Raw genomic sequence first — 26,898 nt, forward strand, 5'->3', positions numbered from 1 at the left:
GTGTGACTGTTTGAGGTTGTGGACAGGTGTCTTTTATACTGATATCAAGTTCAAACAGGTGCCATTAATACAGGTAACGAGTGGAGGACAGAGGAGCCTCTTAAAGAAGAAGTTACAGGTCTGTGAGAGCCAGAAATCTTGCTTGTTTGTAGGTGACCAAATACTTATTTTCCACCATAATTTGCAAATAAAATCATTAAAATCCCTCCAAGTGATTTTCTGGATTTTTTTTTCTCAATTTGTCTGTCATAGTTGACGTGTACCTATGATGAAAATTACAGGCCTCTCTCATCTTTTTAAGTGGGAGAACTTGCACAATTGGTGGCTGACTAAATACTTGTTTTCCCCCCTGTATAACCACAACCAAATTCCAATGGAAAATCTATGTCAGATTTTTGGTTTAGATGTCACCTAAATGTCTTATCACTGTGCTTTTAACCATGTAAAAAGCACAACAAAGTTCAAATGGGAATACAATGTCAGATATTTTGTTTCTTTATAAAATTGTCAATGTGCTTCATCTAATAGCACAACCAAATGACCTGGATTGCAGTTGAGATTATATTAAAGTACATAGTACAAGTGATCAATGCTGTTTCAGATTTTTATAGCATTTGTGCAAATTTCCAAAGTCTTGAGAACTTTGCATGCTATCTTGAACATGCATAAGATCTATGATTACTTAAAAATACATTTATTGTTACAGTAACCTCACAATGTAGCCATGATGTGTTACTCATTTTAAGGTTAAATAAATACTGTTATATTAGTCTGTAAGATAGCCTTAACTTTAGACTCTTTACTTTATTACAAAGGTAATATTGAATTTGGTTGTATTTGGTTGACAACACAACCAAATATTAACATTTAAAGGAGAAGTATCTACTGCTTGGATAGTTCCATCTGAGCCACTGGCTTAATCCTATTCTATAACTTTAATTTTTGGTTGAGATGAAGAAGTGAATCCAACATATAATTTGTTAACAAGATCATAGGCTATTTACTGTATTGCAAAAGTGATTTTGAATATTGTTTGGTTGTCAGTGCAACCAAATGTAAACATTTGAAGCAGATGTATCTTTTGCTTGGATAGTTCCCTCTGTGCCACTGAATCTGGCTTTAATTCCAGTTTTTCTAGAAATTAATAATTTATATGTTGGATTCACGTCTCCATTTCAACCAAACATCTACGTTTATGAATGGGACTAAATCAAATCAAACTTTAAATGTACTTTCAATGAAGTTTCATTTGATTTAGTCCTATTCTTTAACTTACATTTTTGGTTGAGATGGAGACGTGAATCCAACATATTTTATATTAACTTGTAAATTCCATTTGAAATCAACCAAAGCTTGAAACCCTAGGCCTATATGTATTGTCTATTTTTTGTTTAATCCTGTGCTGAATTTAAACAATAGCTGTTAATGGCTTCCCGAAATGCTATAGCCCTAAATAGCACCATTGATGATATATGATGGAAAAGGTATGGTTACATTTCCTTTGCTCTGTTGAACCTACCATTTGCAATGACTTTGATTGCAACAGTGAATTGATGAAGTGGCGATTTCTCAACAATCATTCTCACGATAGCACTTTGGTAATAGTGAGAAATGTCAAAGCAGGGCTGGGTTAAAACCTTGGATGGGAGATCAAAAAGATAGCTGTAGATAGGTGATCAACACTCCAGCAGGAGGTACTTCCCAGCCTATAATTTTTTTCTCATAGTGGATATTATCTGAAATTGTTTCAAAGGTACAAATTCAACATATGTTATACAAGGTTTGTCTATGTTGAAAATTGGTTATCATGATGACATAATCCTGTGGGTGAAATTTACGTTGATGACTTTTTAAAAACCCAATATATTTTCCACATAGATTCCACGTCACAATACAGTGACAAATTACGCTGAAACAGCATTGACTTAACCAGTTTGTGCCCAGTGGGGTATGTATTCACACCCCAGAGTTAATACGTTGTGGAAGCACCTTAGGCAGCAATTACAGCTGTGAATCATTTTGAATAAGATTCCACCAACTTTGCACAACTCTTAGACTGGATCATACAGGAGCACTCAACATCTCTTTGAGAAGCCATTCTGGTGTGTCTTTGGCCTATTTTTTTTGCAATTGTCCCGCTGAAAAAGAAAACTCTATCCCAGGTTTAGGTATTGAGAAGACTGAGGCAGCATTTCCGCTAACATTTTACCTGGGCTCTTACTCCTTTCATATTTATTTTGATCATGACATACTACCCAGTGCCTTCTGGTGACAAGCATACCCATAACATAATGCTGCTACCACAATACTTGAAAAATACAGAGGGTTTCACTCTGTGTTGTACTGGAGCCAGTACTTTTTAATTTAGGCCAAAAAGTTTATTTTTTTGCCATGTTGTCTTGCAGTATTACTTAACTGCCTTGTGGCAACCAGAAATTATGATTTGGAGTGGCTTTTTCAACACAGGCGTCCTTCTTTTGACTTTGTCATACAGGACATCAATTTGGAGTGAAAGCAATGTTGTTGAGCCTCTGTATTTTCAAGTATTGTGGTGGCAGCATCATGTTATGGGTATGCTTGTCACCGGCAGGGACTGGGGAGTTTATCAAAATAAATATGAAAGCTCAAATAAGAAGTTAGAGGAAACCCTGCCACGGTCTTCTGGATACCTAACCCTGGTATATTTTTCAGCAGGACAATTACACACACTTTAATGCCAAAGACACACCAGAATGGCTACTCCAAGAGGTGTTGAATGTTCCTGAATGGTCGAGTCTCAGTCTTGACTTAAGTCTGCTTGAAAATCAGAGACAAAGTTTGAATATTGTTGTCCATCAATGACTCCCAACCAAACTTACTGAGCTTGAGCAATTTTTACAAAAACAAATGTATATATGTTGCCCTGAGAGTTGTGCAAAGTTGGAAGAATCTTATTCAAAATCATTTACAGCTGTAATGGCTGCCAAAAGTGCTTCCACCAAGTATTAACTCTGGGGTGGGAAGACATTCGCAATCAAGACATCTTTTTTTTTTTTATTATTATTATTAATTTGGAAAATGTTCTATAATTGTTCCTTCATTTTTCCTTCACAAATGTGGAGTAGGTTGTGTTCATCTGAAAAAATAAATAATCTAATTTAATACATATTTTGGTCTAAGGCAGCAAAATGTGAAGACTGTGCAAGGGGAGTGTAAACTTTCACTAGGCACTGTATGTCTCAGCCCCCTCCTATTACATCTACAGTGCCTTGCAAGGGTATTCACATTTTATTGTGTTACGAAGTGGGATTAAAATTGATTTAATTGTAATTTGCTATAGACAATCTACACAAAATACATGTAATGTCAAATTTTAAAAATATTAATAAAATATATATAAATAAAATAGAGTCCTTGCATAAGTATTCAGCTCCCTGAGTCCATACGTGTTAGAAACACCTTTGGCAGCGATTACAGCTGTGAGTCTTCTTGGGTAAGTCTCTAAGAGCTTTGCACACCTGGATTGTGCAATAATTGCCTATTATTCTTTTCAAAATTCTTCAAGCTCTATCAAGATGTTGGGGATCATGGCTAGACAGCAATTTTCAAGTCTTGCCATAGTATTTCTAAAGCTGCAATATGTTACTTTTTGGGCGACCTGACCAAATATACATAGAAATGTGAGTTATAAATCTGTCATTTACATTGAAAGCAAGTCTAAGCAGTGGTAGATCTGTTCAATATGCGTTATTTCTATGCTTACCATTCTTAAGTTTAGTTTTTGCACCTTTTACTTCGGTTTTGTACACCAGCTTCAAACAGTTGAAAATACAATGTTTTTGGTTATGGAAAATATATTTCACAGCGGTTTAGATGGTAGAACGATTTTCTACACTATACTTGCTTGTTTTGTCAAATAAACTGAAATTAGGCAAAGTATTAGAATTGTAACAACCAGGAAATGGCAGAGCGATTTCTCCATAGTGCATCTCTAACACCCTAGAGTCGATGTCCGCCCCTCCACAGAAATCTAATTAACATTATTAAAAAATCCCCATAAAAATCTGTCAGTTTACAGTGGATTCGTAAAGTATTCAGACCACTTCATTTTTTCCACATTGTTATGTTACAGCCATATTCTAAAATTGATAAAATAATTTTTTCCCTCATCAATCTACACACAATACCCCATAATGACAAAGCGAAAACAGCTTTTTAGAATTGAAGGTCCCCAAGAACACAGTGGCCTCCATCATTCTTAAATGGAGGAAGTTTGGAACCACCAAGACTCTTCCTAGAGCTGGCCGCCCGGCCAAACTGAGCAATCTGGGAAGAAGGGTCTTGGTCAGGGAGATGACCAAGAACCCGATGGTGACTCTGACAGAGCTCCTGAGTTCCTCTGTGGAGATGGGAGAATCTTCCAGAAGGACAACCATCTCTGCAGCACTCCACCAATCAGGCTTTTATGGTAGAGTGGCCAGACGGAAGCCACACCTCAGTAAAAGGCACATGATAGCCCGCTTGGAGTTTGCCAAAAGGCACCTAAAGCACTCTCAGACCATGAGAAACAAGATTCTCTGGTCTGATGAAACCAAGATTGAACTCTTTGGCCTGAATGCCAAGCGTCACATCTGGAGGAAACCAGGCACCGCTCATCACCTGGCCAATAACATCCCTACGGGGAAGCATGTTGGTGGCAGCATCATGCTGAAGGGATGTTTTTCAGCGGCAAGGACTGGGAGACTAGTCAGGATCGAGGGAGAGATGAACGGAGCAAAGTACAGAGAGATCCTTGATTAAAACCTGCTCCAGAGCGCTCAGGATCTCAGACTGGGGCGAGGGTTCACCTTCCAACAGGACAACGACCCTAAGCACACAGCCAAGACAACGCAGGAATGGCTTCTGGACAAGTCTCTCAATGTCCTTGAGTGGCCAAGCCAGAGCCCGGACTTTAACCCGATCGAACATCTCTCTGGAGAGACCTGAATATAGCTGTGCAGTGACGCTCCCCATCCAACCTGACAGAGCTTGAGAGGATCTGCAGAGAAGAATGGGAGAATCTCCCTAAATGCTTCAACAGAGTACTGAGTAAAGGGTCCGAATCCTTATGTACATTTAATATTTCAGTTTTTTTTTTTATATATATAAATTTGCAAACATTTCTAAAAACCAGTTTTTGCTTTCTCATTATGGGGTATTGTGTGTAAAAAAACAACAACAACAACAATTTCATCAATTTTAGAATAAGGCTGTAACGTAACAAAATGTGGAAAAGGTGAAGGGGTCTGAATACTTTCTGAATGCACTGTAAGCTACAGATATCTGTTTTTTTTGCATTGAATGCATCTCAATCCACCACATCCACGGTGAAAGAGGACAGAGCTAGAGCGGTGTTTGTCAGACCATGAGACATCCCGAAAATCGGTCTTCTCACAAAATCTCCTGTAGCGTCCGAACGGTTTGGCCTACAAACTATTATGACCCCTCTATGGAAAGATGAGACTCTCACGAACACAATGGTATTTTGCTCTACAACCCCCACAGATGTCTTGGGACTCGTCTGAAGTCGGTACAGCCAATCTGCTAACTTCTGTCTGTAGCATCCAAACCTTTTGGGCTACACACTAATATGTTATTTTGCTCTAGGTTGCCCACAGGCCTCACAATACTCGTCTGAAGGTCGCCCGGTGTCAGTTGAAAAAATGTATGTAAGTATACAGTTGAAGTCTGAAGTTTCTTGTTCTTGTTAACAAACTATTGTTTTGGCAAGTCGGTTAGGACATCTACTTTGTGCATGACACAAGTAATTTTTCCAACAATTGTTTACAGACAGATTATTTCACTTATAATTCACTGTATCACAATTCCAGTGGGTCAGAAGTTTACATACACTAAGTTGACTGTGCCTTTAAACAGCTTGGAAAATTCCAGAAAATGATGTCATGGCTTTAGAAGCTTCTGATAGGCTAATTGACATATTTTGAGTCAATGGGAGGTGTACCTGTGGATGTATTTCAAGGCCTACCTTCAAACTCAGTGCGTCTTTGCTTGACATCATGGGAAAATCTAAACAAATCAGCCAAGACCTCAGAACAAAAATTGTAGACCTCCACAAGTCTGGTTCATCCTTGGGAGCAATTTCCAAATGCCTGAAGGTACCACGTTCATCTGTACAATCAATAGTATGCAAGTATAAACATCATGGAACCACGCAGCCGTCATACCGCTCAGGAAGGAGACGCCTTCTGTCTCCTAGAGATGAACGTACTTTGGTACGAAAAGTGCAAATCAATCCCAGAACAACAGCAAAGGACCTTGTGAAGATGCTGGAGGAAACAGGTACAAAAGTATCTATATCCACAGTAAAACGAGTCCTATATCGACATAACCTGAAAGGCCGCTCAGCAAGGAAGAAGCTACTGCTCCAAAACCGCCATGTAAGTCGCTCTGGATAAGACTAAAATGTAAATGTAATAAAAAAGCAAGACTACAGTTTGCAACTGCACATGGGGACAAAGATCATACTTTTTGGAGAAATGTCCTCTGGTCTGATGAAACAAAAATAGAACTGTTTGGCCATAATGACCATCGTTATGTTCGGAGGAAAAAGGGGAATGCTTGCAAGCCGAAGAACACCATCCTAACCATGAAGCACAGGGGTGGCAGCATCATGCTGTGGGGATGCTTTGCTGCAGGAGGGACTGGTGCACTTCACAAAATTGATGGCATCATGAGGAAGGAAAATTATGTGGATATATTGAAGCAACATCTCAAGACATCAGTCAGGAAGTTAAAGCTTGGTCACAAATGGGTCTTCCAAATGGACAATGACCCCAAGCATACTTCCAAAGTTGTGGCAAAATGGCTTAAGGACAACAAAGTCAAGGTATTGGAGTGGCCATCACAAAGCCCTGACTTCAATCCTATAGAACATTTGTGGGCAGAACTGAAAAAGCGTGTGTGAGCAAGGACGCCTACAAACCTAACTCAGTTACACCAGCTCTGTCAGGAGGAATGGGCCAACATTCACCCAACTTGTTGTGGGACGCTTGTGGAAGGCTACCCGAAACGTTTGACCCAAGTTAAACAATATAAAGGCAATGCTACCAAATACTAATTGAGAGTATGTAAACTTCTGACCCACTGGGAATGTGATGAAAGAAATAAAAGTTGAAATAAATCATTCTCTCTACTATTATTCTGACATTTCACATTCTTAAAATAAAGTGGTGATCCTAACTGACCTAAGACAGGGAATTTTTACTAGGATTAAATGTCAGGAATTGTGAAAAACTGAGTTTAAATGTATTCCGACTTCAACTGTATATGGAGACTGTTTAGTGCCAAAAATAAGGGGTTAAATACAAATGTTTCCTGATGTTTCTTATATCGCTCAGATATAGGACAGACACTTCAGAACAAACTTCCTTAAGATTATATCTGTTGTTCCATGTAGTGAATCTGTTATTCAATGTGTTTATATGGGATAATAGCAATAAGGTCAAATAAACATTTTCATCAAATATTTTTTGGGGGATACTTCAAGCGGTCTTAAAATTCTAAATCAAATAGCAAAATGATCCTGGGTATGAAGTTCTTAAAACAATTCCATATATAGCATTTAAAAATCATGTCAACCCCTATTATTTCACACAGAGTGAGCTTTTTATGTGATTTGTTAAGCAACATTTTACACCTGAACTAATTTAGGCTAGTTTAAGCAAAGTGGCTGAATACTTATGTAACGACTATATTTTATGCTTTTCATTTTTTTAGTAATCTTTTTTTTTATCAAAAAAATCTTCCACTTTAAAATTAGAGTATTTTGTGTATATAGTTGACCAAAAATCACAATTAAATCCATTTAATCCCACTTTCTAACACAATAAAATGTGAAGAAATCAAAGGGGTCTGAATACTTTTGTAAGGCACTGTAAATGACCAATGACATTTACAATCAGATCGATAAAAGACTCAGACCATCGATTGTTCATCAGTGAACAGGACTTCAGCTCTTATACACATCAGACAGATGTATTACATACAAACACAACCTTCTCCCAAAACGCCATCACATCTTGGTGTGATAGATCAGCCACAGTGACATACAATAGCCCTCAGAGCGGCAAGGGCGATCGTTTAATGATACCAATCTATTCTGCTCTGTGTCACAAACGCTTTACACAACCACATGCAGGATGTAAATCAAGCAGGGTGAAAGGGAATTGAAGGCCATATGAACAGCGCTGAGAGGCCTAGCAAATTACCATACTGCACGCAGCTGCTGACTGTGTCAGCTGGTGCAATGTCTGCAGTCCTGTTATGTCATATATTGTTGTACCTTTCACCTTTTCACACCTGAAAAAGTCCCTCCTCAGTAAACCACAAAGCAAATATTATAAAAACCTACAGACTCCATCATCATTGGTCTGAGCCTGTAATGTTAATTAAACAACCACATTTTCTGTCTGGATTAAATTTACTGTTGGGGAACAAGACTGATTCTAACCACTATTACACGCAGAAACTAGTGCACAATAACAGAATTAAGCTGGGACTCCTATTTTTCACTGTATTGCAAAGTTAAACAAACCATACAACTCTATGCACAGGGACTACTTTGAACAATTTCCACTGAAAACTTTCCAAAAATAAATTTACTCAAAGAACAGTACAGATGGAAAGTTTGGTTACAGAATGACGGTAAAATCTCCCTCAGTTTTTTATGTGACCGCGTTTTCCAAAAATTCTGTTAAATATCTATATTTACTCCGAATTAAGATTCAAAGATGTCTGCAGAAAGAATGGGGCGTCAGCTATGATATGACACCTTAAGTTAGAAAAAATCACTTTTGGTTATTGAACTACAGTAAGTGAAGTGGATTAACATCCGATAACACCTGTCAAACTCATTCCAAGGAGGGCCAAGAGTCTGCGGGTTTTTGCTCCTCCCTTGTACTTGATTGATGAATTAAGGTCACTAATTAGTAAAGAACGCCCCTCACCTGGTTGTCTAGGTCTTGAAAAGAAAAAACAAAAACCTGCAGACACTAGGCCCTCTATGGAATGAGTTTAACACCCCTGCAATAACAGAATGATGGTAACAGAATTGCATCATGGGTCATAATTATGAAAGTCATTCTCTTCATGGTGATGTATCCTGAATAGGTACATGAAGGTAGAAAAATGTAATATCCTCCTTTGCATGTTTGGGTATTATTCTACACACTGGCTATTATTCTAATGAGCTCCGCCCCCAAACAAGACCAAATTTGGTTGGTCCGGACTGGACCAAATCTGTACCAATCATAAACGTCTATGTTTCACAAGTGTGGACATCACAGACCAGCACAGTAGAATACAGTACAGCACAGCACAACACAGCATAGCACAGTAGAGTAGAGTATAGTACTGTATTGTACAGTACAGTACCATACAGTAAATGATACTGTACTCTACTCTAGTGTGCTTTACTGTACTGTACTGTACTGACCTATACTCTACTCTACTTTTCTATACTGTACTGTACTGTTCTGTACTGTGCTGTCCAAACTTGTGAAACAGACACCAGTTGAAATAAAAATTGTTATTTACATTTGATTGTGTTGTCAACTAATGTGAATTCAACATGAAATCAACAAAAAAAATCTATATGACATTGGATTTAGGTTAAAAGTTGGGTGAAAAAAATACGAAATGTCCTTATATTAATGACTTTTCGCTAATCCAATCAGTTTTCCACATATATTCAACATGATATTGATTTTATTAAACTGTTGAAACGACGTGGAAACATTGTTGATTCAGTGGGCTTTGGTTTGGTTCAGATTTTAACTGACCAAATTTTTTACTGACTACTTTTCTACCTTCATGTACGTCCAGTGTCAGTCGGTGCTCAGTGGGTGAAAGGTCTGGTTACAGTAAATGGAAAGAAAAGGGGCTCATGGGTAGGTGTCAGTTAGAGCTAGGAGAGGTAACATTAACTGGAGAGAGAGAAGAGACACTCTTGCTTTGACCACCCTGCGACAGAAAGAGAAAGAAAACAGTTATGAGCTGAGCATAACAGAATGCCAGTGGAAGAGAGGATAGTAGCAGGTCACCCAACTGTGAATTCCCATTGTAGCCAATTCAGTTGCTGTCATTCTGTTACTGATTTGGAAACAGAATGACACATTTTAATCACTTAATAAATCATAAACCAAATTGCTTTCCGTAAAAACACGAACTAATTGTTATGTCTACCTTTACTTGTTACTTCTGTAAACTTTCATTATTTTTGGTGACAGAATGACAAGACACTAGGCAATATTTCTTAAACTTACAGAAGGCAAGAGCCCTTTTCCATCTGTTTGACCAGAAAGCCTTTCCTTATTCCACATTTTTAGGATGGAAAATGGTTGAATAATTGATATATGCCTTTTATTTTATTTTTTAAATAGACTCTTAGCTTTCATTTGACACCAAATTTGATATGCTCCTATGAACTTCACGTTAGTGGTCATGGAGCCTTTTATACAGAAATGCCCTACACTGTATCAAGCAGCATCAGTTCAGCTGGCTCCTCATCTCTCTCTCTCTCTTTCTGGTTTTCAACCTCTCTCTCCTCCCTCCCTCACGCCATCCATCCCTTGCAGAGTAGACAGACTGAAAGCAAACTCATCCTCCTCTTATCAGCCAAATGCACCATATTTATCTCTTCTTTCCATCTCTCTCACATTCACTTGTTCCAGCTAGCCTCACTAGATTACATTACTTGTGGTGGTGCTGAAAGCAGACCGCTGAGAGAAAAGCATCTATTCTTCAGCGCCTAGCATTGTGCTCTACTGTATAGTGTTACATTACTGTGTTTGCATTCCATTAATAAGAACTGGACAGAGAGACGGCGGCGTGCCTGTGAGTCTGTACTGTGTGTATGTGTGCTCAGTATTGACAGAAGTGGTTAGCGTATTACGTAAACTAGACTCTCTATCCTATTGCCACTCTACCATATTAAAGAGGGAATTACAGAAACTATAGTCGTTTCTTTCCTCCATCCTGCATGTCCTCTTGCTCAGGTTTCCATCATGTTCCAACAGTCTTTCAACTCCAGAAAGGCATGCAGTCTTACGCTCTAACCCCACATCCTAACTACAGGCTGGGGCTGTAGGCCAAGCAGCTGTGCTTAGCTGAGAGGAGAGAGAGACTACTGCCTTGACATGCACTGGGCTGAGCTGCACTCATCTCATCCTGTACACACTCCTCCATTACCTCGGTCTCATACACTCATATTCACATTCACATACATACACACGCATGCACACACACACACACACGTGCGCACGTACAGTACATACACTCCCCTCACACACACCACACAGACACACACACACACCGGCAGTGTGGCATGTTGGAGGTGGTGTATGAGTCAGTCAGTTGGGTGATTCCTTAATAAACAGGCTATTCAATTATTCACCAGATTAACGGCCTCGATGTGACACTCAGGATGTGTCCTGGCTTAAATGATTTCCCTTAGGCAGGGGCGCTCCCCCCCTCCCCCCTCCATTTTGCCATGATATCTGAATGAAAGTGACTAACAAAATCAATGGGGGCCCCCTGAAGGTCAGGGCCCTTGGGTACGTGCTCTGCGTGCCTGGTCGGTATTCGGCCATGATTACTGCAAGTTTAGATAGCTGGCTAGACTAACTTACCAATCAACATTTTTTTTAGCTGACATGGCTAATTGACTGACTGTCAGTGACCGACATAACAAGAGAAAAATTGCTGACGCTCAACCAAATTTCTAACTTGCACCTTGTGTATTCTACTATTCTAACTCTCAACAGTAAGTTGAGAACCAGACTGAGTTCCCTTTTTTTTTTCTAAAAATAAATATATATTTTTTTGGGGGGGGTTGTGGGCCCCCTAGCGGCCTGGGGCCCTAAGCGACCGCTTATGTCGCTTACGCCTGGAGCCGGCCCTGATCAGGTATCACAGGCTCAGGCCCAACCTGCAGGGGAATCTTTCTTACCATCTGCATGTGAATCAAACTGACTGTATCAACACATTTAGTAGTATTTGGTTAGATTTTAATTTGAACAAGCATGCCAAATCATTGCTGGAGGGTTGCGGAAACCATCTGGTCCAAGAAGTGACTCAGGAGTCAGGACGTACCTTTATATTTCCCTAAGGTATCAACCACAGATCCTGACTGAGATTGCATTAAGAGAGTTCCTTCAAAACCTCTATTAACTTTCTGTCTCATCATGGTGTATAACCCACAGGCAGCAGAGAGACCTCAGGGAGACAGTTGGTTTTGAATGACTCAAAGAAAAGGGCAACAGTTGACGTTCCAGTCAATTACCCTCATTACTTGTAGTTACTCTTTAACTACTTTGGCATCTGGAATGTCATTACTCAACTGTACTTAGTAGCACAAATCAATGATTGAACTTAAATCAAAGGAAACTGGCAAGCTTATTTAGTGTGTAATCAAGGATAGCAGGCATATATCTTTACACTCAACCAGTGACTTTCAGCAAAACATAGATTGTTTTGGTTTCAACCCTCACATTATCAGTATTTCAACAAATGTCCATATGTATGTCCGTGTGTCTGTGTATCCATGTGTGTGTCCGTGTGTATATAGTATGTGTGTGTTTGTGTGGTAGTAACAGCCAGAAGGGACAGAGACAGGAGGGTGCCTCCCCAGCTCAGTGTCAAACCCAGTGAACAGCACCCACAGGTAGGGAGAGCCCAAGCAGAGACCCGCCCCACAGCCCTCTGGGAAGGGAGGGGCCAGATCCAGTCCTCCAGGGCTGGCAGGTTTAGCACACACCTCTCAATTAGAGGAGCAAAACATAAACGGCCGGTTTTATTTACGATCCAAATAATGATTGTCTGGTTACGCAACCAAGGGATAAACCTCTCTGGGTGGTGGATATGTCATAACGAACGGCCCCATGGGAGTATAGGAGAGGAGACTGGCCCCGCTTATTTTTTGAAACAGTTTCCTTGGAATAATGGTTTCTCCCACATCTGATACTTCCTCAAAAGCAATGCGGTTCTTATTTTCACTTCAATATCAAGACACCAAAGCGATCTAACATTCTGTTTACACAGAATGCTAACATTATGTGTGCATAGAGTGAGATCAGGAGCTGAGAGAAGTGGTTTTGAATGTCTAATAGCTACAGTATGACAGTGTACTGTAGGGTCATGACTAGGTATCAGACAGAATCACATACAGAGAGATCCAGACAGAGAGGATAAGACAATTGAAGAGACGCAAAGAGTCAAAGACTTAGAGTTAGTCAAAGAAAGAGGTCAGTCAGTCACAGGAAAAGTGAGTAAATACAGTGACAGTCACACTGAGAGTTTGAGTCACAGATGATAAGTCACAGAACGTGTGTCACATAGCCAGGGGCCACACGTACGCACACATAAACATGCACACACATAAACAAACACACACAACAACAAACACACATGGATATGGGTCAGACATAGAGAGGTCAGAGGTCAACTCACTGTGAGCGGCAAAGAGCAGACAACGAAGATGACCGTCATGGAGGCCAGCAGCATCAGGTGGTCCATCTCCTCCTCCCCCTGTCCGAACCAGCCCAGACTCATCTTCCTCTTCCTCCCTCCGTTCACCACCGAACCACGGCGTGTCATCTGGCTGCGGTGCATCCGGCACAGGCTGACGATCACCGAGCCGTTGCACACAAACACTGCCACGATCAGCAGCGCCATGACCGAGGCGTAGGACAGCGAGAACGCCAGAACCTTCCTCTCCTCGTCCGCCCCCTCGCCCGCCGCCTCCATCTTGATGAAGCACCACGTGCCGGGGCAGTACTGCTTGTGGCGGCCGTAGCCAAAGAATGGCAAAACACAGAAGGCGCAGGTGAAGATGTAGATGAGCAGGAGGGCCACCTTGGCGAAGCTGCGTCGGACACACTTGGAGTAAAAATAGGGGTGGCTGATGGCCAGGCAGCGCTCCACGGCCATGGCACACAGGATCAGCATGGAGGCCAGGCCGAAGAAGGTCATGGCAAAGGCGAAGAGGCCACAGAGTCCCTGGTCCCCAGTGAGCCCCAGCAGGGATCGCTGGCGGGCGTAGCACACAAACACCAGGGGGCTAAGGAAGCAGGTTCCCAGCAGGTCTGTCAGGGCCAGCCCCGTCACCAGGATGCAGAAGACGGAGGACTTGGTGCGCCGCTCCTTCTGGTGGACCCCCAGGATGGCCAGGGCAATGAAGTTCCCCATCACCCCCAGGATGAACATCACTGTGCTCACCACCGGGTTCCCGTTCGTGTGGATATGGGTGCTGTTCTCGCAGCTCTCGTTCGACAGCATGACTGGAGGTTCAGTGTGTGTGTGTGTGTGTGTGTGTGTGTGTGTGTGTGTGTGTGTGTGTGTGTGTGTATGTGTGTGTGTGGGTGGGTGTGTGTGTGTGTGTGTGTGTGTGTGTGCTGTGTGTCAGGCTGTAAGTATTGTGGTGTGCCCCCTCAAGCTCTTGAAGTCACCCTTTTTTGGCAGCAGAAGAGGCTAGGGTAAGTGTTAGGACCCATTCCACTGGGCAAAAACTGGTTGAATCAACGTTCTTTCCACATCATTTCAACCCAATAATTTTATCTGATGACCTTGAATCAACCTGGAAAACTGATTTGATTTGAAAAAAGTCATCAACATAAGGGAATTATGTCTTTTTTTCACCCAACCTTTGACCTAAATCCAATGAAATGTTTTGTTGATTTAGGTTGAATTCAAGTTAGTTGACAACTCAACCAAATGTAAATCAAAACTAGACCTTGAACTGACATCTGTGACCAATGGGATGACATTGCTGAGTCAGTGTGATTCAGTGGAGTTCACCAAAATTCCTCTTGTTGCTCTTCTATAAAGTTTCCAAAGTCTCCAAGGTATAAAAACGGTTCTAAGTCCTATTTTTAAAGAAAACATGCAACTATTTAGGGCTCCATTGCGCAAAATGTATATCTATGCCTATAGAACCCAGAATCGAGGTAAGGGCAGTTCAAACGATATTCACATTCATGAGTAATAAATAAACACTGTGTATAGGAACGAAACAAGCTCTCAACTCTTACCAGACGGCTCTCAACTTGCGACAAATATCGACTGCCACTCCTTATTTTTTGATCAGTCTATCCTACAGTCCCCGTTAGCGACAGTGCAAACGCTATAGTATTATGTCCTTCCTCTGAAACTCAAATTCTCCGACTGTCGCACGCATCTGTCTGACAGCTAATGATAAAGTGGTTAGTGCGTGTGTCACTTTCTGCTCTCTCTCTCGCTCTGTCTCGCCCACGCGTAGCCTTTTCTCTCTCTCTCTCTCTCTCTCTCTCTCTCTCTCTCTCTCAATTCAATTCAATTTAAGGGCTTTATTGGCATGGGAAACTCTCTCTCTCTCTCTCTCTCTCTCTCTCTCTCTCTCTCTCTCTCACACTTTCATTCTTTCTCGCTCTCAGTCTCCGAGATTGTTAAATGTACTACTTTAGGTCAGATAATTTATTAGAAATTATACATGTTTCATAGACCGTCCGTTTTTCCGAGGTGATTTTGGTAGGTTTTCAAATGTTTCATAATTTACATATGGCACAATCTTTTTCCGCTTTCTTTTCTCTAACCATTACACTACCAATAAAACATTAAGAGGCAGGGCCGCCTATGGATGAATCACAAGGACCACTCTGGAGACCACCTTCAAGAAGCCCAGTGACGAACCATAGGGTACTATAGCCTATATAACTATTTTAAAAAACAAAAACATATCTGAGACATTTAATTACTTAAAGTCATTTTTCTTTTGAATCTATTTGAAATAGACCTAATTTCTTTGCCTGTGAAGGAATTATTTATTAATCTGATACCTCATCCATGGGCTAGAATTGTGTCATTCCATGTATAAGGTCATTAAGAATGTTTTAAATATCGTTCTAAAAATGTTTAGAATTCAGAGATTTTTGGCCAGAATACAGAATTCAAGCCACAATTCCAATCTCATTATGATGCAACAATAAGGCTACATTCCTTGGCTAAATATTAGAACCCTAGAATGTTACAACAACCAGAAGGACCAACGAAAAAAACTGTATCCATTCACTAAACCATAACTTCTCAAGTGTATACTTTTTAAACTCTTTGTTATTGGACAGAATTCGCAGAGGTGAGACTGAATCTGGAGACTGAATCCGGCCAACAGCTGGTCAAAAAATAATAGCCTTAATGTGTAAAAATGTTTCAGACTTTTATGTAAATCAGTAAAAGTAGGCCTACTCACTAGCATTTACTAGATTTTACGAATTATCAGGAGGGTAACTGAAGTTTGAAATCTGGCATGGTCAGAAAGTTAAGGAAATAATTGAATATATGAATATATATATATATATATATATATATATATATATATATATATATATATATATATATATATATATATATGTGTGTGTATATATATGTATATATATATGTGATATATATATATATATATATATATATATATATATACATATTTCTCATACATATTAATACATGTTTCTCCATGCAGAGAGGGGTCAGTGAGATGGAGAAAGGCAACAAGGTGAGGGAGGAATGACAGAAAGAAAGACAAAGAGAAATGGAAGCTGAGAATGAGAAAGGAGATTGAGACTTGTAACAAGGTAGACCACAACCGATGGAAGCTGCAGAGAGAGGTGTTGGAGGAAGTCAACAAGGTGAGGGTGGAACCAGAGCAAAGAGAAAGGCTAATTGAAGAGTTGCTGAGACAGATCAGGAGACTGAGGCTTCTATTGAGGTACACCACTACCAATGGAAGCTAGAGAGAGAGTTGTTTGAGAAACAGAGAGAAAGCACAGTGTCAGACAGAAAAAGATGGAGCTCAAGATGGCAAAGCTGAAGGTTCAGAACATACTGAACTTGGACACGTTAGGAGAGGTGACAGTGGAGAGTACTAAGCTGTTAGCTTAGAATGAAAGAGAGAGAAATGTTGAGAGAAAGCTTAGTTGCAGACAAAGAAAATATAGAAGTCAAGATGACAAAGGTGACAATGCAGAACAATGCACTTGGCCAAGATAGGGAAGTTGACCATGGAGAACACATTTACATTACATTTTAGTCATTTAGCAGACGCTCTTATCCAGAGCGACTTACAGTTAGTGAGTGCATACATTATTTTGTTTTTTATATTTTTCATACTGGCCCCCCGTGGGAATCGAACCCACTAGCTGAGAATGAAAGGCAGCGAGAGGTGTTGGACAAACAGAGAGAAAGTGCAGTGGTTATGGGAGGTGACAGTGGAGAACAAGAAGAGACTGTTAGCTGAGAATGAAAGGGTGGAGAAGGAGAGGGTGAGAGAGAGGAATGGATGGAACCTCATAAGAAATGGTTTGGAGACAGCTTTGGCCAAAGCAGACCAGGAGAGGAATCAGACCCTAGTAGCCTGGACGGAAGACAGGGGCAGATGGACAAAGGCCAAGGCTGGCCTACGAAGCCTCTGGGATCAACGGGGGAAAGATGGATGAAGGAGAAGGAGATTAAGAGGAGGAGCACGCAGGCAGCAGAGGAGTGGATGCTTGAGCTGAGAGAGAAAGAAAGCGATAGAGGCTCTGGAATGAGAAAAGAGGAGGATTCTGTGCCTGCATGGACAACAGAAGAAGGGATGAGAGATGGAAAAGGGATAGATGGAAAAGGAGAGGTTGGAGCTTACTGGGGAGTGGGAGAGAAAGAACAGTGAAATTGAGAAAATGGCAGCGATTACAGCCTCGAGTCTTCTTGGGTATGACGCTACACGCTTGGCACAACTGTATTTGGGGAGTCTCCCATTCTTCTCTGTAGCTCTGTCAGGTTGGATGGAGAGCGTCGCTGCACAGCTATTTTCAGATCTCTGCAGAGATGTTCGATCGGGTTCAAGTCTGGGCTCTGGCTGGGCCACTCAAGGACATTGAGAGACTTGTCCCGAAGCCACTCCTGCGTTGTCTTGGCTGTGTGCTTAGGGTCGTTGTCCTGTTGGAAGGTGAACCTTCAACCCAGTCTGAGGTCCTGAGCGTTCTGGAGCAGGTTTTAATCAAGGATCTCTCTGTACTTTGCTCCATTCATCTTTCCTTCTATCCTGACTAGTCTCGTAGTCCCTGCCGCTGAAAAACATCCCCACAGCATGATGCTGCCATCACCATGCTTCACCGTAGGAATGGTGCCAGTTTTCCTGCAGATGTGACGCTTGGTATTCAGGCTAAAGAGTTCAATCTATTCAAAATTTACCACACGCGGACTCCAATCAAGTTGTAGAAATATTTCAAGGACGATCAATGGAAACAGGATGCACCTGAGCTCAATTTCGAGTCTCATAGCAAAGGGTCTGAATACTTATGTAAATAAGGTATTTCTGTTTTTTATTTTTAATACATCTGCATAAATTTCTAACAACCTGTTTTCACTTTGTCATAATGGGGTATTGTGTGTAGATTGATGAGGAAAAACAACAACAATGTAATACATTTTAGAATAAGGCTGTAACGTAACAAAATGTGGAAAAAGTCAAGGTGTCTGAATACTTTCCGATTGCACTGTAAATAGGATAATGTTGGTCATGAAGTCAGTCTCGTCCAAAACTGAGTTTTATGAGACTTGTGGTTGTGACTGCATCAAAACAAAATTAAGGTTGGGTTTGTTTCAAACCTTCCCACAGCTGGCAGCACACAATTAACCATCATTTCGGAGTGCAGCTGCATGCGACCAGAGATACTGGATATAATTACAGATTATCTATTATATTGACCAAATACTTAAGTGGCCGCTATAACAATGAAAATAAATGCCTTCAAAAATTGAAGGCAGTTGGGAGGAGGCAAGATCAGGTGGTACCATTCTAGCCAATGAGAGGGCAGATACGTGTGTATCAAATCAAATCAAATCAAATCAAATTTTATTGGTCACATGCGCCGAATACAACAAGTGCAGACATTACAGTGAAATGCTTACTTACAGCCCTTAACCAACAGTGCGTTTATTTTAAACAAAAAAAGTAAGAATAAAACAACAAAAAAAAAAAAAAAAGTGTTGAGAAAAACAAAGAGCAGAAGTAAAATAAAGTGACAGTAGGGAGGCTATATATACAGGGGAGTAACGGTGCAGAGTCAATGATGCGGGGGCACCGGCTAGTTGAGGTAGTTGAGGTAATATGTACATGTGGGTAGAGTTAAAGTGACTATGCATAAATACTTAACAGAGTAGCAGCAGCGTAAAAAGGATGGGGTGGGGGGCAGTGCAAATAGTCCGGGTAGCCATGATTAGCTGTTCAGGAGTCTTATGGCTTGTGGGTAGAAGCTGTTGAGAAGTCTTTTGGACCTAGACTTGGCACTCCGGGTACCGCTTGCCGTGCGGTAGCAGAGAGAACAGTCTGTGACTAGGGTGGCTGGAGTCTTTGACAATTTTGAGGGCCTTCCTCTGACACCGCCTGGTATAGAGGTCTTGGATGGCAGGGAGCTTTGCCCCAGTGATGTACTGGGCCGACGCACTACCCTCTGTAGTGCCTTGCGGTCAGAGGCCAAGCAGTTGCCATACCAGGCGGTGATGCAACCAGTCAGGATGCTCTCGATGGTGCAGCTGTAGAATTTTTTGAGGATCTGAGGACCCATGCCAAATCTTTTTTAGTCTCCTGAGGGGAATAGGCTTTGTCGTGCCCTCTTCACGACTGTCTTGTGTGCTTGGACCATGATAGTTCGTTGGTGATGTGGACACCAAGGAACTTGAAGCTCTCAACCTGTTCCACTACAGCCCCGTCGATGAGAATGGGGGCGTGCTCAGTCCTCTTTTTTTTCCTGTAGTCCACAATCATCTCCTTTGTCTTGGTCACGTTGAGGGAGAGGTTGTTGTCCTGGCACCACACGGCCAGATCTCTGACCTCCTCCCATAGGCTGTCTCATCGTTGTCGGTGATCAGGCCTACCACTGTTGTGTCGTCGGCAAACTTAATGATGGTGTTGGAGTCGTGCCTGGCCATGCAGTCATGGGTGAACAGAGAGTACAGGAGGGGACTGAGCACGCACCCCTGAGGGGCCCCCGTGTTGAGGATCAGTGTGGCAGATGTGTTGTTACCTACCCTTACCACCTGGGGGCGGCCCGTCAGGAAGTCCAGGATCCAGTTGCAGAGGGAGGTGTTTAGTCCCAGGATCCTTAGCTTAGCACTATGGTGTTGAATGCTGAGCTGTAGTCAATGAATAGCATTCTCACGTAGGTGTTCCTCTTGTCCAGGTGGGAAAGGGCAGTGTGGAGTGCGATAGAGATTGCATCATCTGTGGATCTGTTGGGGCGGTATGCAAATTGGAGTGGGTCTAGGGTTTCTGGGATTATGCTGTTGATGTGAGCCATGACCAGTCTTTCAAAGCACTTCATGGCTACAGACGTCAGTGCCACGGGTCGGTAGTCATTTAGGCAGGTTATCTTAGAGTTCTTGGGCACGGGACTATGGTGGTCTGCTTGAAACATGTTGGTATTACAGACTCGGTCAGGGACATGTTGAAAATGTCAGTGAAGACACTTGCCAGTTGGTCAGCACATGCTCGGAGTACACGCCTGGTAATCCGTCTGGCCCAGCGGCCTTGTGAATGTTGACTTGCTTAAAAGTCTTACTCACATCGGCTACGGAGAGCGTGATCACATAGTCGTCCGCGGAACAGCTGGTGCTCTCATGCATGCTTCAGTGTTGCTTGCCTCGAAGCGAGCATAGAAGTGGTTTAGCTCGTCTGGTAGGCTTGTGTCACTGGGCAGCTCGCGGCTGTGCTTCCCTTTGTAGTCTGTAATAGTTTTCAAGCCCTGCCACATCCGACGAGCGTCAGAGCCAGTGTAGTATGATTCAATCTTAGACCTGTATTGACTCTTTGCCTGTTTGATGGTTCGTCGGAGGTCATACGGGATTTCTTATAAGCTTCGGGTTAGAGTCCCGTTCCTTGGCGGCAGCTCTACCCTTTAGCTCAGTGCGGATGTTGCCTGTAATCCATGGCTTCTGGTTGGGGGTATGTACGTACGGTCACTGTGGGGCGACATCATCGATGCACTTATTGATGAAGCCAGTGACTGATGTGGTGTACTCCTCAATGCTGTCTGAAGAATCCCGGAACATGTTCCAGTCTGTGCTAGCAAAACAGTCCTGTAGCTTGGCATCTGCGTCATCTGACCACTTTTTTATTAACCGAATCACTGGTGCTTCCTGCTTCAGTTTTTGCTTATAAGCAGGAATCAGGAGGATAGAGTTATGGTCAGATTTGCCAAATGGAGGGCGAGGGAGAGCTTTGTATGCGTCTCTGTGTGTGGAGTAAAGGTGGTCTAGAGTTTTTTCCCTCTGGTTGCACATTTGACATGCTGGTAGAAATTAGGTAGAACGGATTTAAGTTTCCCTGCATTAAAGTCCCCGGCCACTAGGAGCGCTGCATCAACAGGCAAAACTCAGATATAAAGTGTTTTTTCTCAAAGTTGCCGGCATGTCATGTGTCCTACTTATATTAGTACACTCGTAACAACCTAAGCATTATGAAACTTATTTTCATCAAATAAGCTACACGTAGCAAATAAGCCATTACATTTTTTGTTAACCAAATTCGACACTCTCTCATTGACCTCTCTCAAAACTCCTCGCTTGGTGAACTAAAGAAATGTGAATAAACGCCACCTGCTGGAGAAGACAGATTTTGGGCCCAGTTATCCTTGTCACTTCGCCTCTTCCTCGCTGATAAAATGACAAAATGCTTGGATCTCCGCCCTAACAGTGGGATTCATTGTCCGCCCATTCCCCTCTGGATTGGTGGATACATCTCGTTATTTGAATACTTTTTGTATATTCGATGAGGGGTGTTGACATCAACCGCCTGTATTGAATGGAGAGTAAGATGCTAGCCTCATGAATATGCATAGACCATCTCGATTTTCAACAAGGACAACTCCGATATAAAGTGTATTTTCTCAAAGTTGCCGGGATGTCACTTATATCAGTACACTCGTAACAACCTAAGCATTAAGAAACTTCTATTAGATCAAGCCTCACATATCAAATAGCGATTCCTTTTTATCGTGACTAAATTCAACACTCTCTCACTGCTCCCCATGCAAAAACTCCTCACTTAATAATAATGATCTCTTAACATGGACAGATTTTGTGTGGGGTAAACCCTCTTGCTTCGCCTCTTTGGCAACTCGATCATAATGCCTGTGGTAAATGTGGGTTAATTTTGGATATCCCTATGCGGCTAGTTATGGACCATCGGTAATTTACACTGTGTACATGGGACAATATTTTTTAAATTACAATAGCTCAATTTCAATAACTAAAAACCTCAAACCAACTTTAAATTGTAGAAATTCAAATTTAAATATTGAAAGCATTTAATGAGAAAACTAAAAGGTTGTCTCATTTACATTGTGTAATTTATTGACGGTTCCTGACTAGCCCCAGAGATAGCCTATCCAAAATAAAAGCTTATTTGCCACGGTCGCTTCACCAACCCGACTGAAGCTAATTGTCTAAATCATTTCTCTAACTCTTCCCACCTGCGAACAAACACACAAGACTCCCACATCAAACCACACCCCGAAACCAACTCGTGTTAGAATTCAGTCATGGCCACTAGCATTTCTTAATGAATCAAATCTAAAATCAGTCCGAATCAGGAAGTGCAGTCGCCCTTTAAGGTTAGTGTTAGGAATAAGGGTTGCGGTTTGGTTAAGGTAGTACATTTCTTTGAATATTCTAATAGAGACTATTTATGTTGAATTTAGGCCATTGCTGTTGACCAAAGGTAGCCTATAAACAATCCAGGGATACACTTTATTTGGATAGTCCGGATTTTCCATCTGAAGATGGTTTACAGATGGTTATACTATCAACAAACTATCCTGAACAAAAATATAAACGCAACATGTAAAGTGTTGGTCCCATGTTTAATGAGCTGAAATAAAAGATCCCCGAAATGTTCCATACACACAAAAAGCGAATTTATCAAACATTTGGTGCACAAATTTGTTTACATCCCTGTTAGTGAGCATTTATCCTTTGCCAAGATAATCCATCCACCTGACAGGTGTGGCATATCGAAGCTGATCAAAACAGCATGATCATTACACAGGTGCACCTTGTGCTGGGGACAATAAAAGGCCACACAATGCCACAGATGTCTCAAGTTAAATGGGAGCGTGCAATTGGTATGCTGACTGCAGGAATGTCCTCCAGAGCTGTTGCCAGAGAATGTTAATTTCTCTACGATAAGCCGCCTCCAACGTCGTTTTAGAGAATATGGTAGTACGTTCAACCGGCCTCACAACCGCAGCCCACGTGTAACCACACCAGCCCAGGACCTCCACATCCGGCTTCTGCACCTGAGGGATCGTCTGAGACCAGCCACCCGGACAGGTGATGAAACTGTGGATTTGCACAACCGAAGAATTTCTGCACAAACAGTCAGAAACGGTCTCAGGGAAGGTCATCTGTGTGCTCGTCGTCCTCACCAGGGTCTTGACCTGACTGCAGTTCGGCGTCGTAACCGACTTCAGTGGGTTAATGCTCACCTTTGATGGCCACTGGCACGCTGGAGAAGTGTGTTCTTCACAGGTGAATCCCGGTTTCAACTGTACCAGGTAGATGACAGACAGCGTGTATGATGGCTTCGTGTGGGCGAACAGTTTGCTGATGTCAACATTGTGAACAGAGTTCCCCATGGTGGCGGTGGGGTTATGGTATGGGCAGGCATAAGCTATGGACAACCAACACAATTGCATTTTATCTATGGCAATTTGAATGCACAGAGATGCCATGACGAGATCCTGAGGCCCATTGTTGTGCCATTCATCCACCACCATCACCTCATGTTTCAGCATGATAATGCATGTCCCCATGTCTCAAGGATCTGTACACAATTCCTGGAAGCTGAAATTGTCCCAGTTCATTCATGGCCTGCTTACTCACCAGACATGTCACCCATTGCGCATGTTTGGTATGCTCTGGATCGATGTATACGACAGCGTGTTCCAGTTCCCGCCAATATCCAGCAACTTCGCGCAACCATTGAAGAGGAGTAGGACAACATTCCACAGGCCACAATCAACAGCCTGATCAACTCTATGCGACAGAGATGTGTCGCGCTGCATGAGGCAAATGGTGGTCACACCAGATACTGACTGGTTTTCTGATCCACGCCCCTACCTTTGTTTAAAGGTATCTGTGACCAACAGATGCATATCTGTATTCCCAGTCATGTGAAATCCATATATCTGTTGATAAGCAACTGCTTGCTAAGGTTAGCAAGCTACAGTTAGGGTTAGGTTTAGAATAAGGGTTAGGGTTAGGGTAAGGGTTAGGGTTATGGTTACGGCTAGAGTTAAGTTTAGTGTTAGAGCTAGAGTTAGGGTTAGTTGAAAGTTGAAATGTTACTGATAGTCTGTTGAGCGTCTACAGATGGACTATCAAAATAAAGTGTTACCCAATCCAGTCCCATTGATGTAAAAATAAGTAACACCATGCACATTGGATAATCATGAATGCAGTCAGTTTACTATCTGGTATATCTGACCTTACCAGTGCTGATTTATAGAATTGTGCATGTGTTTGTTTGACCTACGGCTTGCCCTAGGCTATGACATAGGAATGTTCTACCAGCGCTTTACAACCTGTTTAAATATCTGCCGTCATTATTATTATGCACAGATTGAGGGAGATTAAGAGAGAGAGAGAGAGAGAGAGAGCAGACCCTGTGCAGTGTAGCAGTTTTAACAGTGAATTTGCCCCCCTAATGGCCAGTCAAACATGTTCCCTGGTGTTAATGCCTGTGTAAACCACTGCTAATTTGTCACTTGTGTGTGTGTGTGTGTGTGCACTTGTGTGTGTATGGGTTTGCCTGTACCCATCACTGAGATGCGGAGTGAGGAGATTAATTCAAGTTATAAAGCTTCCTGGCAGAAATGAGCCATAGCCGGGATGTCACTTATATCAGTACACTCGTAACAACCTAAGCATTAAGAAACTTCTATTAGATCAAGCCTCACATATCAAATAGCGATTCCTTTTTATCTTGACTAAATTCAACACTCTCTCACTGCTCCCCATGCAAAAACTCCTCACTTAATAATAATGATCTCTTAACATGGACAGATTTTGTGTGGGGTAAACCCTCTTGCTTCGCCTCTTTGGCAACTCGATCATAATGCCTGTGGTAAATGTGGGTTAATTTTGGATATCCCTATGCGGCTAGTTACGGACCATCGGTAATTTACACTGTGTACATGGGACAATATTTTTTAAATTACAATAGCTCAATTTCAATAACTAAAAACCTCAAACCAACTTTAAATTGTAGAAATTCAAATTTAAATATTGAAAGCATTTAATGAGAAAACTAAAAGGTTGTCTCATTTACATTGTGTAATTTATTGACGGTTCCTGACTAGCCCCAGAGATAGCCTATCCAAAATAAAAGCTTATTTGCCACGGTCGCACACCAGCCGACTGAAGCTAATTGTCTAAATAATTTCTCTAACTCTACCCACCTGCGAACAAACACACAAGACTCCCACATCAAACCACACCCCGAAACCAACTCGTGTTAGAATTCAGTCATAGCCACTAGCATTTCTTAATGAATCAAATCTAAAATCAGTCCGAATCAGGAAGTGCAGTCGCCCTTTAAGGTTAGTGTTAGGAATAAGGGTTGCGGTTTGGTTAAGGTAGTACATTTCTTTGAATATTCTAATAGAGACTATTTATGTTGAATTTAGGCCATTGCTGTTGACCAAAGGTAGCCTATAAACAATCCAGGGATACACTTTATTTGGATAGTCCGGATTTTCCATCTGAAGATGGTCTACAGATGGTTATACTATCAACAAACTATCCTGAACAAAAATATAAACGCAACATGTAAAGTGTTGGTCCCATGTTTAATGAGCTGAAATAAAAGATCCCCGAAATGTTCCATACGCACAAAAAGCGAATTTATCAAACATTTGGTGCACAAATTTGTTTACATCCCTGTTAGTGAGCATTTATCCTTTGCCAAGATAATCCATCCACCTGACAGGTGTGGCATATCAAGAAGCTGATCAAAACAGCATGATCATTACACAGGTGCACCTTGTGCTGGGGACAATAAAAGGCCACACAATGCCACAGATGTCTCAAGTTAAATGGGAGCGTGCAATTGGTATGCTGACTGCAGGAATGTCCTCCAGAGCTGTTGCCAGAGAATGTTAATTTCTCTACGATAAGCCGCCTCCAACGTCGTTTTAGAGAATATGGTAGTACGTTCAACCGGCCTCACAACCGCAGCCCACGTGTAACCACACCAGCCCAGGACCTCCACATCCGGCTTCTGCACCTGAGGGATCGTCTGAGACCAGCCACCGGACAGGTGATGAAACTGTGGATTTGCACAACCGAAGAATTTCTGCACAAACAGTCAGAAACGGTCTCAGGGAAGGTCATCTGTGTGCTCGTCGTCCTCACCAGGGTCTTGACCTGACTGCAGTTCGGCGTCGTAACCGACTTCAGTGGGTTAATGCTCACCTTTGATGGCCACTGGCACGCTGGAGAAGTGTGTTCTTCACAGATGAATCCCGGTTTCAACTGTACCAGGTAGATGACAGACAGCGTGTATGATGGCTTCGTGTGGGCGAACAATTTGCTGATGTCAACATTGTGAACAGAGTTCCCCATGGTGGCGGTGGGGTTATGGTATGGGCAGGCATAAGCTATGGACAACCAACACAATTGCATTTTATCTATGGCAATTTGAATGCACAGAGATGCCGTGACGAGATCCTGAGGCCCATTGTTGTGCCATTCATCCACCACCATCACCTCATGTTTCAGCATGATAATGCATGTCCCCATGTCTCAAGGATCTGTACACAATTCCTGGAAGCTGAAATTGTCCCAGTTCATTCA

The 26,898-nt window shown here is 42.0% G+C and overlaps 1 protein-coding gene across 1 annotated transcript in view; it reads right to left on the reverse strand.

Moving 5' to 3' along the window:
• The window catches only part of LOC121568243 (prostacyclin receptor-like), a 47,760-nt gene extending 33,393 nt beyond the window's left edge, over nt 1-14,367 (reverse strand). Inside the window, exon 1 of the mRNA XM_041878798.2 lies at nt 13,486-14,367. Within this exon, the coding sequence (XP_041734732.1) occupies nt 13,486-14,313 (828 nt within the window). The 5' untranslated portion in view covers nt 14,314-14,367. The remainder of the gene's footprint in view (nt 1-13,485) is intronic.
• Nucleotides 14,368-26,898: the final 12,531 nt, after the last annotated feature.

This window comes from Coregonus clupeaformis, chromosome 6 (assembly GCF_020615455.1).
Source record: "Coregonus clupeaformis isolate EN_2021a chromosome 6, ASM2061545v1, whole genome shotgun sequence".
NCBI classification, from domain to species: domain Eukaryota; kingdom Metazoa; phylum Chordata; class Actinopteri; order Salmoniformes; family Salmonidae; genus Coregonus; species Coregonus clupeaformis.